A 12,390-nucleotide genomic window follows, 5' to 3' on the forward strand; every position below is an offset into this window, starting at 1 on the left:
GAGAAAACTTAAGAAGGCTGAAAAGACCTCCTGGGAGACATATCTGGTCTTTCATAGGACCCTCCATACCAAAACTCAACATGTGGATGAGTCTAAATCCTTTCACCATTTCTGTTCTGCCTGCATACTAGGACAGGGCCAGATGCTTCTAGAAAAAGGGAAGTTTGCCCAATATTCAGACCATGAAAGAAAGCTCAGGTGAAAACAAGAAACTTTGTTCAGGCTTACAATTACAAGGCTACGTTAAAACCTACACTTCCAAGCCCAAAACACAGTTGTTTCTTCTGATACAGGTACACGATTAGTTGAAGAACTTCTAAGGTTACGTGATTTTCTATGGTGTGAGGTCAATAAAATCATCACCATCATCATCATCTCAACTTGTTTTAAATATATTTTATGTCTTTATCCCAGGAATACTAGGACATTATTTGAGAAATTTTGGAAAGTTAAGATTTTTCTCAATACTGAGAAATTAATAGAGTACCAACAGACCATAGAAGAACTTATGATTATCTCAATAAACAACTGTAAATAAATCTGATGAAACTTCAATACCAGTTTCTGATATACGTTCTAAATATACTTGAATATAAAGATGTTTCATTAACCTGAGAAAGAAATTCTCTCTCAAGACAACTGTCAGCAACTAATTAATTAATACTAATTAAGTAGTAAAACTCTAGAAGCATTACCTTCAGAATCAGGCAAACACAAACAATAGGCATATTGGTTATTAGAACAATTTAACATTCTTCCAGAACTTTTAGCTGATACAACTCAAGAGAAATGATTGATGTATGAGTATTATAAAGAAGTGAAAAGTATCATTATCAGCATAGAATAGGACTATCTATATAACAAATGTAAGTGAATCAAGAGTTTAATAGGTAGAAGTTTAAAAAATAACTATACTAAGAAAATAAATTCCTATATACCAAGCATAATAATCAATTAAATAAGTACCTCATTTAAATATAACAATTTCTGTAATATAATAAGAGACATTATAAATACCAATAATTAACATATATACCTTAAGTATATTTTACAAATATTACTAAGACATAGTTTAAAGTCGTAAATAAAAGTCTTAAGGACTTAAAATTTTTCTATAAAGAAAAACCAAATACTATGAAAATTATATTCTCCTTCAAGTTATTTTGTAAGACTAATGCAATCTTCATCAGAATTTCAAGTAGATTCTTTGGAACTGAACTTTCAGCCCCAAAGTAGCAGGGCCTGTTTGTCTTAGTTTCTACAACAATCCTAACATTATGCACAATACCTACCACAGAATATCCACCCAGAAAATATTTGTTGAATCAATGGATAAAGGATTCTAAATTACATTTGAAAAAATGAGACACTAGTCAAAAACATTTAAGGAATAAGAAAAATGTGAGAAAGTTTACATTACTGCATATTAAGTCATATTATACAGCTATTATAATATGTGGCATGACAAAGAAATACAGTGATTTATCTGTGAACAGGTCCAAGTACATGTAATAATTTTATATATAATATGTCATTTTAATTCAGTGGAGAAAGACTAGATTATGTAATAAATGATGAAGAAACTGGATACTCATCTTTAAAATTAGATTTCTATTTCAAACATACACCAAAATAAATCACAAATGGATTAGATATTTAAATGTAAAAACATAAATATTTGGTTAGGAAGGGCTTTTAAAAACGTCTGATGACAAAAGCAGAGAACCAAGGAAAAGGTTTATAGATTTGGCAGCAAATATTTAAAAATTAAAACTTCTAATTGTTAAGAAAATAAAAGGTAAAAACTCACTAGAAACAAATGATAGGCTGAGGAAAACATTCTCTCATATATCAATAAGAAAAAGACAAATACTAAAATAGGCAAAAACACAAAAAGGCAGTTACATATACAAAAAGAAATCTAAATGCTTAATTAATATATAAAAACTGTTTAAGCTCACTGGAAACCAAAAGTAATGCAAGCAAAAATAATAACACTCTCACTGAGTGATTTGGAAATATTTTTTAAATGATAATACCTATTATTGGTGAGGACTGAATTTGCACTTTAGTAGCAAGAAAGTAAATTAGTACATCTTTTCTGGAAAGCAATTTGAAAATCTGCAAATCTGCTAAAATTAGCTTTTAAAGGGATGTGCATTGAAGGACTGTTTATAATTATGAAAAATTAGAGGCAATATAAATATTTAACAATGGGGAACTGATAAATTATGGTACAGCCACATGATTCATTAAACATTAAGGTGACTAGGTAGAAAAGTATCTAATGACATGAAAAGGCATTCACAACACATTAAGAAGAGAAGCAGATTTATAACACATTATATAAAGCAATGATCGCCCTCCCTTTATTAAGTATATATTCCCATGGGGAAAAAAAACTGGATAGGCATAAATCTATCAGTATTATCTGATTACTTTTATAATCATAAAAATACTTAAAAGAATAAAATTTTGGATAGAAAATTGCATATAACTTATGATAATTAATACATGGTAAAAAGAAAACATGCATACAAAAACATAAAAGAAAGTAAACACAGGTATACACCTAGAACTTTTCATAAGACAAAAGAGTACTGGCTTATATACCAAAGCAAAGGGTTAAGATTCTGCTTTTGACAGGGTAAACAGGAGTGTCAAATTTTTGTTTATCTTGATACACTAGAGTCTGATGGTAATTTTTGGCTTTATACTAAGTGCTAAAGGAAGAATTTTTCCATATTCAGTGTAGAAAATAACACCTAGTTACTGCCACGATTTTTCATAGTTTTTATAAAAGTGTATACCACATCAAGAATAGAATCTCAAAAAACACTATCATAATACCTGTCTACCTCTGAATCGTGTTTTTAGAGTCAATGCCTAATTCAAAACGTTTTGCTTTTGCTATTTTCCTTTTAGGGTTTATTGATTCATTAACCTACCAGCAACGTCCTCAACTAGAAATCTAAGCTATATTCTTCATGTTTTATAAGAAAAAGTTCTTGGATTTGTTGAATAGCAGGAATAGTAGGTTTAATCCAGAAAATGCAAAAATGGAAGATGTGTTAAAATACTAACTTTAATCTCTGAAGTAAGGCTTAGAATCTAGCTACCATTTTTAAATATTAGCAAAACATATTCCTGTGCCCTATAAAAATCAAATGGGTGCTTTAAGATTGCTTATAACATTTAGAGGGAAATGCAAATGATATGAGTATTTGTGCAGGTAGATAGATACTCTATTTTAAGATATAGTAATAGCTATCATTTATGAAGCACTTGCTAAGTACCAGGATCTATTCAAGTGTGAATAACTCGGCCAGTGTCACATAGTACTAAGTAGCTTTACTACTAGGCTTTGAACCAAACATTTGACTCCAAAGCCTTCCTCTTATTCATAACCATAAATTGAAATGGAAAAGTTATAACATGACCTGTTTCTCTCTCAAGTGACCATCAGTGCAAGGATTATGATTAGTTCAACATCAACTCTGCAAATCATGTTATAAGTTTAGGTTACTGTGATTTAAGATAAATGCCACTTCTCTAGGACCCACAGCATGGACACATAATTTAAAAGGTTGAAGAGATCACAGAGATTTATACTTTATTACAGCCCCTTTCACCACATACTCAAGGAAACTGAGATCCAGGCAAGTTCTTTGATTTGTCCCAAGATCATAAAACAAGCTTGTGGCAACAACGCATGAGCATGCCCCAGGGGAGTTAAGGAAAAAAAAAAAATCCCACTTTTGAAAAAAAAAATACACACTTGAGTGCATCACATATAATTTAATTTATTTCACCATATCTTATTCATTAGTCACTACTGGATACTGGTTAGCTATAAGAGCTAAAAATATACCATATTCCTACTAGGAATGGGAAGCCTGGATGCCCTCATATCCAGTGGAAGTTTTTAAAAATATGATCACAAACAATACCTAATTTACAAATCAATTTTGTTCCAAAATTCCACATGAAAGAACAGGAGATACATTTTGTCTCAGATACAGTATTCTACTGGACATGGTACTGGATTCCCAGGTTAGCCTTCAAGGTAGGGTGCCTTGGTGGCACAGTTGGTTAAGCCTCCAACTCTTGATTTTGGCTCAGGTCCTGATCTCAGTGTCATGAGGTTGAGCCCCATGTCAGGCTCCATGCTAAGCATGGAGTCTGCTTGAGATTCTTTCTCCCTCTCCCTTTGCCCCTCCCACTTCTGTTATCTCTCTCTCCCTCTCAAATAAATAAATCTTTTTTTAAAAAAGTACATATACTGCTAGGGGCACCTGGGTGGCTCAGTGGATTAAGCATCTGACTCTTGACTTTGGCTCAGATCATGATCTCAAGATTATGAGATCGAGCCCTGTGTCAGGCTCTCTGCTCAGTGGGGAATCTGCTTGAGATTCTTGGATTCTCTCTTTCCCTCTTCTCCTCCCCACCATGTTTGTTTGCTCGCTCACTCTCTCTCCCTCTCTCTCAAATAATACACAAATCTTTTTTTAAAAAGTACATGTACTGCTAAATGCTCTTAGAGCACTGTTCTGTTCAAATAGTATTCAAATAATATGGTACATAAAAACCCAACCAACCTGTATAACAAAGTTTCTACAGAAAAAGATGTAACATCTCTCCCTACTGCAATCTTGGAAGAGAAACAGAGTCCCTCTTAGCCATATCTTTACCCTCTTCATGCACTTGACTTCTGCCTCTCTCCAGTGGACTCCAGTGGAGTCTCTCTAGTAGTCTGGAGGGGTGCCAGAGGAAGACATGGAAAGTTAACACTAGTTACATTGGACTTTCCAATAGATCTTTAGCTACATTTTAATCTTGGTGGGATTCCCCCCATCACTTCTACTCAGGGGCTCCTCAGCCCCAATGAATCTACCTACTTCTCTTTTCACAACTATTCCTTCTTCCTAGGCTTTCTCTTCTCCCACAACCCTGCAAAACCTTCACCTCGGAGCTTTTAGAAATGCAGAATTTTAGGGTCTCACCAAAAACCTCCTAAATCAGAATCTGCATCTTAGCTAGATCCCTGGGTCACTGGTATGCATACTAAAGTTTGAGAAACATTGCTCTTCTGTCATTAAGGTTAATATTCATTTTTATATGTTTTTAAATTTTTCCATATTATCATTAAGAAAAAAATCAAACTAAAAAGTTCTCTCGATGTGGGCCACCCAACCCCTCCCCTTAGATTCTAGCAAAAGTGAGATGCATGCAGTGATAATGGTGCTTGTCTACCTGAATCAGAATCACTTGGGGACTTTGATGAGGATACTAGTATCCCAGGGCCCATCCCAAACCAATTAGATCACATTATCTGGGGTGGGGCTACTGGATACTTTAAAGAGTGATACAAAAATTCCTTATATTTCAAAGAAATCTAAACCCCAAGAACATCCAACTCCTCTTGTCCCAGGAACTGAGGAAGGTGTAGACTGCCTTCATTCAGGTAGAGAGCACAGGAAAGTGTGTTTTAGAGATGGGGGTTCTAGTAGGGAGTAGAAATAGCATATAGAGCAAGTTTAGGGAATACAGCATGCAAGTCACTGCTGGGTTTAGAGAGGGAGCTACATATGGGGAGAGGTAGGGATGGGAAGGAAGATGAAAAAGGGGACCTACCTAACAAGCATCTAGAAGATTTGCTGGAGAAAGCTGTCCCTTCGGTAGCCAATCTTATGAAAGGAACATACATAGGTCAAAGCCTAAGCCAGGGACTGTCTGTGCGCAGAATTCCCCAAAACACTCTCCTTTCCTTAGCAGTAGGCTTGTATTCAAGTCCCTCCCTACTCAATGTCTTTGGCAAAACATAAGGGACAAACATCTTCTGCAATACAGACCACGAGACCTGAGAACTCCAGCAACATCAGTACTAGGACTTCTACTTTATGTCCTTAACCTTTTTGGAGTTGAATGAATAAAAGGAGTTCCACCGAAGTTGCACTGACACGCATCTCACCTTGATAATGGAAATACGCCCAGAGCTGCCTAGGACTCAAGAAGGGATAACCATATTCTCTCAGTAATGTGCTTACAGAACTCCCTCCACCTGGCTTGCCTCTCACTATCCTTAATTGACTCTCATGCTCAGCTTTTCAACAGCCAGTTTCTCGTCTGTTAGGAGTCTTAAATGTGAAAGATAATGGTGTATCTGGCTGCTAAGTCAGATGAAGAAAAAACAAGTACATAGCTAATGAAGAGAAGCCATAGATAATATGATTTAAAATTATATCAACTCTTGCAGAGAGACAAGCTCCTTTATGATGGCATTTCCTTTTTTTCTTAACCTTTCATAATCAAAAGCAAATTTCATAGTACTTTTTCTATCCGTCTTGAAACCAACCAAACACTCTTTACATCACAATTATCCTGATTCAGAGGGACTAAGGAAGTACAGGGCATTTTGAAAGTATGTTCACACTTTACCAAGAGTAGTGTTACAGCAATTTCAAGAACCCTCGTTCATTTCACGGACTTTAACAATTACCAAGCTGATACATGCAGAGGAAAAAAGGAATACCCCAAAAGAATTCCACCAATACTAAGGCACTGGTATAAGTTATTTAAAAAGACAGAGGTCTTATAAGAATGGCTACATTTTCTCCCCTCTTTTCTCTGGGAAGTGACAAAGTGTATGGAGTCCTGAGATCAGGCACCCTGAAAAGCTGCATTCGTCATATTGACCACACGGTTATCTAAATTCTTTAAGACTTTAAGTGACCAACATTTTCACTACTCAAAACTTCACAATATCAGTGAGGCCTTTTCTCTGTGACAAGGGTGAGAAACCTCCAGCCTCAACACACATATACCGTGACCAATGTAAATTTTCCACTCCGTGCCTTCCCACCACACTTGTTTCAGCTGCTTCTCACCAATATTCTGTCGGTTATCAATAGCTGTGAGCTGACAGAAGTAAACTCTGCCCTTCAAATGTGCGGATGGTTCCAGACCTGCAGCCCAGGGCTCAGGTTAGCTAGAGACCACATCCTCCCTCTCTCCCACCCATGGGAAAGCCTTTCAGATTCCTTTTGCCGGGATAGGTTTAAGACTTGAGAAGTTTAAGAATAAGTCCTTCTCCACACCCACTCCATTCTTCCACCCCTTAATTTTGTTTATAAGTTTGACCCTAGCACTACTGGCCCTTGGGTGGATTTCACACAGTTCCTTCTGGAGTATAAGCAAGGGAGAAGATTCTCTTTGGTCCCCCTACCCTGCTTCTTACTGTGAACTTTCTGCAGATTTGCCCCTGAGGTGACCCTGGAAGAATCCTCGTCCTGTCAGCTTCTGTTAACCTGGGTCTCCTGAGAAGATGCAAAGAAACTCAGCAGGCCCACGACTGGTTACTAGAGACACCATTCTGTTGAGTAACTCAATACAATCATTACAAATATAATGATATGGCAATTATAATCTGCTATTGCAGAAGGGTCATAGACTTTGAAGCTAAAGAGACCGATCACTCAAATGTACCATATGTGTGACTCTGGAAGTTTCATAATTTCCCTGAGTTCAATTTCTTTTTCTGTATATTAGAGATAATAACATCTGTCCCATGAAGTTACTAGAAGAATTAAATAAAACAATCTGCATAAAGGGCTTAATGCTGAACCTGGAATAGATTAGGTACAATAAACATTAAACTCAATAAATACTAAACTTTCGGTTGTGGTTTTGTACACACAAACGAAAAAAATTGATAAATATGCTCATGTATCATCTTAACTTTCACAGTTCGGTGAGTGCTTTTGTTTGCATGAAACTTTGATGCTGCTGGATAAATTATTTCAGAAGCTAGGGCATAAAAGGTGCTTGATCGTGAGGCCTCTCTTCCTGCTTCTCCTCACTAATGCTTATGTTAATCAATGGAAGCAGAATGTGATGGAGACCATGACTGAGGAGAACTGTCAGTCCCACCACAGTCTCAATCATGACAGAACAATTGTTGGGAGTGTGATTCACTTCAATCCAACAATAACTTATTGAGAATGTTACATTCTTATGTATGACCAGAGTGAATTGTACTTCTATACACTGACTCAAATGTATGCACTGTAATCATTAAACATCCAACAAAGGATTCTTTTAATTAAGTCAAATAGAGCCAGATGCTATGGATAAAATTGCTTCCCAAAGTTCTCAGTGCTCTCACTGAGAAAAATCACCTCAAGACATCTTAAAAGATAATTAATTCTTGAGCTGCCTTACTCATATTTACAAACAAAATATTTCACCCCCATACTGTTGCAGGTTTCTGTAGGAACAGAGAGACAGAAAGATGGATAGACAGGTAGGTAGATAGGTAAATGTGGGTGGGTGTATGGATGGATGGATAGATGGATGGATGGATGGATGACAGATAATTTCAAAAACCAGAAGAATTTTTCCAGGTGATTTTCAAGAGCATTACAAAACATTCTGGACCTAAATGTGATCATCTTTGTCAAGATAAATTTTTATATGACTTTTTTTCTTAGTATGTACAAACTACAATTTCTTAAAAACATGCAACTTGAATGGCATCTTTTGGGGAGACACTATGGCACTGCCAATTCTCCAACGCATGAAGACAAATATGAATACGTGTGAATCCAGATGGTACTTATACAAAAGCAAATATTGTACACAGCCTTTACTGAAAGACTAAATAAGTTTTCAACCCATCACTGCGTTTTATAGGTCACAACCAAAGATATGAAATGATGCTCTGGTGATATAAAAAGTAATAGATTCGAGTAACATTTAACAGCAGCTGGGAAACATCACAGTCTGCACTTCAACACCAGAAAGCCTGGGGCTTTCAGGCACCGAGCTCTCTTCTCAATGATGGAGATGTAGGAAACTGAAAAAATATATCGCAACAGTACCTTGCTGCCAAATTTTAAATTTTTGCTATTTTTCCTTGAAACTCAGTATGCAGATATGATTTCAAAATATTACAGATAGTCATACAGATAATTGGCTAAACTTGACCTCATTCTTCTCGACATTGTATCTTGAAATTCTACTGTCAAATACAGAAATATAAAAGCACCAGTAATCTCATATACTAGTAAGATAACATGATTTGGGATCATAACAGAAAATAAACCTCTTCAAAGAAATTTATTTTACTGAACCTATTATTTATTTATTTATTTATTTATTTATTTATGAACCCACTTTAAATTGTAGATTGCTACCTGCATTCCAGGACACCTTAGTACTTTTTACTTGTCTCTACAGAGTTTTAGTGGTTTCTTTGTATTCGGAGTTGAATTAGTCCTTTTATCTGAACACGAGATTACCCTGGTCATAAAAATGAATATAATTACTTTAGATTAATAAAATAATAATAATGAATATACTTATTATCCATAATAAATTTACGAATGAGATCCTTACCCCTAAATATAATAAGATTCCATAGAACATAAATCTCCAGAAAAAGCATCGCCGAAGGGCATTAATGAGTTTGGGGTTTTTCTTTGATGCCAGCTCTCTGTCCCATTCTCTGCAAAAGAATAAAAAGAGGGACCAATAAGTTGCATGCACAAATATTTGAGTTGTTCTATTTCCCTTAACATAGTTTTATTCTCACAAAGACATCCAAGGAGATTAACCCAAGTGACTGAAGAGATAAAAAACCTTGTGAATACCTTCCAACACCAACACTCCGTCAGATATTTGGCAGAATTTGATGCTTCACCATATATCAATTTTCAGGGATTTGACGACATGACAAGGTCAGATTTTATGTATGAAAGGAAGGTTCTGGGCTTCTTAAAAGCAATGCAAGAGGTAGACAAATAAAGTATAACTCTTATGAGTATACATTACTGTGTTTGGGACAAAGTGAAAAATAAACAAAAATTTAACTTTCTTCCCCCTTCACCTTTTGATCTTTATTAGTTTAGAACTGTAGATTTTACAAAATTTAACTGTCAAAAAAAAAAAAGAAACCAACATAAAGTCAGGTGGATTTTTCTGTTATTTAACTTTAGAAAAACTTGTCTAAATGGCTGTTTTTAAATGTAGGGGTATGAAACAAATACTATCAAACTTCATTTTCAACTATTAAAGTCATTTATTAGAATAAAAGTCTTTGGAAAATTAGAACAGAATCAAATTCTATATTTTCTGGTAGGAAAAGAGACCACATAGTCTGAAAGAATGGTGATATCCAATAAGTTTTCCATTAAAAACTGTAAGTTCATCAATGGATTATATTTACATTATAGCCACTTCTATCTGTTAATGAAAGCCCTTTCTCTTCATTACTAAACCATACAGAGATGAAAAGTTTCACAGGCAAGAACTAGGTAAAGGTTTTGCATTTCATTAAGAGGTATGTCCATTACTATTCATCTGTGATTATTAGAGGTTGTTTTAAATTACCCCAAAGAAAGAACACACAACTGAGATGTGAGGGCAAACTTGGCAGTCTCTGTGCATGGACCCTGGCTGCCCCAAGAAGCTTACTATCTACAATGCCTAATTACCATATTCCATCTATCCACCTCTCCACTCGTTCACTCAGGCCTTGCTCCCATCCATATCATTCAGTGACTCACAACAGGGTAAGAAACTAAACCTGGAGGCAGATTCAGCCTCTCTTTCAAAGGAAGAATGAGTCAGATGAGAAAGTCAGGAAAGAGAGGTGGTATGTAGACCAAAGAAATGGTTTCAAGGTGGGAAGAAGTGGTCCACATGAAGTCATGTAGGAAGAGACCATTTTATTTGACATTAAGAGATCTCTGATGACCCTGGTCAATGTCATTTTAGCAACATGGTAGACATGGAAACCATATTTCAGGGAGCTGAAGTGTAAAGGAAAGGTGAAGAAGTGGAGAGATCAGGAGAGCAGAGAAATAATAGCTATGAAAGAAGTGGAAAAAAAAAAGAATGGGGGAGCAACCTGAGGGAAAGGCAAAGTGGGAGAATTTCTTTTAATGGGTGGGATTTGAACAATGAAAGAAAGAGTGAGCAGGGAAGAGGAGGTGGTGTGGTTTCAGCAGCACTATAACAGACCCAGTAAGAATCCCAAACACGAAGTTAAATCACAAAGGAAGAAGCTCTATACTTATCAGTTTTGTAGCTTCTCATGGAACAAATGTGAGTGTGCACGGAGGAGTGATGTAAAGGGTTCAACACTGCAAACTGAGCCAGATGGGCCAGTGTGCCTCAACTACGTGGTAACCACCAAGGACCTTTGTCACAAGGCAGTTATGAAATGTGAGGCCAGGGCCACTTCCCAAGGATGCAGAGGTACAAAGTACTATAAATGGTGTGTCAGTCTTCCAAAATGTTTCAATAAGTTCTAAATAACAACTTTAATTTTTTAATTTATTTTATTTTTTATTTCATTTTTTTATAATAAAAAAATAATTTTTTAAATGCATAGGGTGAAAAGAGATACAAAATAAAGACAAAAGTAAGAAAGACAAAATGTATAGACTTATGCTGGCACAGAGTTGTTGAATTGAAAAAAATAGGTATATTTTTAATTGAACTGATATGGGAGATATAATAAAAACAGGAGAAAAAAATCTTAGGCCAGATAATCCCACAAATTCAGGTGTCTTCTACTTGGCCATAAATAAAAATTTATCTGGAGTATACAGTCTTTTGTTAACCTAGCCCTTCTCTGATTAATCTTTCCCGTGGCATCTGTTCAGAACTTAGGTATTCAATATCCACTGTTTTATTGTGAACTTGCTGATATACCTACAATGTATTATATTTATATATTTTATCTCTGCAACAATATTACAGATTTTTACATAATGCTAGTCATTTCACCTTCACTTACCATTCATTCAACAAATATTTATTGAGCAGCTACTATAGGCCAGACCCTATTCTAGGCACTGGGGGATACATCATAAATAAACCAAACCAAACCAGCCAAAATATCCTTGCTTTCATGGCATTTCCATGCAGTAAGTGCTCAATAATACGAACTGGTCCTTGATCTTGGTAATATGAATCTATTATTCTCACTAGCCAAATTCTTTTAATCAAGAAAATTAAGACTGAATATCTTACTTTGCCTTGAAAATATTTTTTAAAGGGAAATGAGTTTAAGGGAAATAAGGTCAACAAATTACAAGGCTCAACTTTTTTTTATTTTGGGGCAATCATTTAGTAGCTACTTTTTCTTTTTCTTTTGTTCCTTTGTTTTTCCTTTGGTCTATGGAGTGAGTGTGTGACCCCAGAATCTCTGGGATTTTTCACATTTGGCCAAGGAAGAAGGGCTCTTTCCTCTGTGGTTTGTAAAGAAATGAGCAGGGTTCTAAGGACCCACTGCTTGGAGGAATGTGGTCTGAGAGAGTAAAACCAGCACAAGCAGAGGCCACCAAGTGGCATCGGAGTCCCTGGTTCCACTGAGTCTCTAAG

General features: G+C 35.7%; 1 protein-coding gene across 1 annotated transcript in view; it reads right to left on the minus strand.

The window, feature by feature from the left end:
- The window catches only part of CFTR (CF transmembrane conductance regulator), a 162,591-nt gene that overhangs the window by 122,314 nt on the left and 27,887 nt on the right, over positions 1-12,390 (minus strand). Inside the window, exon 3 of the mRNA XM_087860871.1 lies at positions 9,397-9,505. Coding sequence (XP_087716997.1) covers positions 9,397-9,505 — 109 coding nt within the window. The remainder of the gene's footprint in view (positions 1-9,396; positions 9,506-12,390) is intronic.

The sequence above is a fragment of the Ursus americanus genome, chromosome 3 (assembly GCF_024610735.1).
Source record: "Ursus americanus isolate L20-20 chromosome 3, mUrsAme1.1.p, whole genome shotgun sequence".
Classification (NCBI taxonomy): Eukaryota; Metazoa; Chordata; class Mammalia; order Carnivora; family Ursidae; genus Ursus; species Ursus americanus.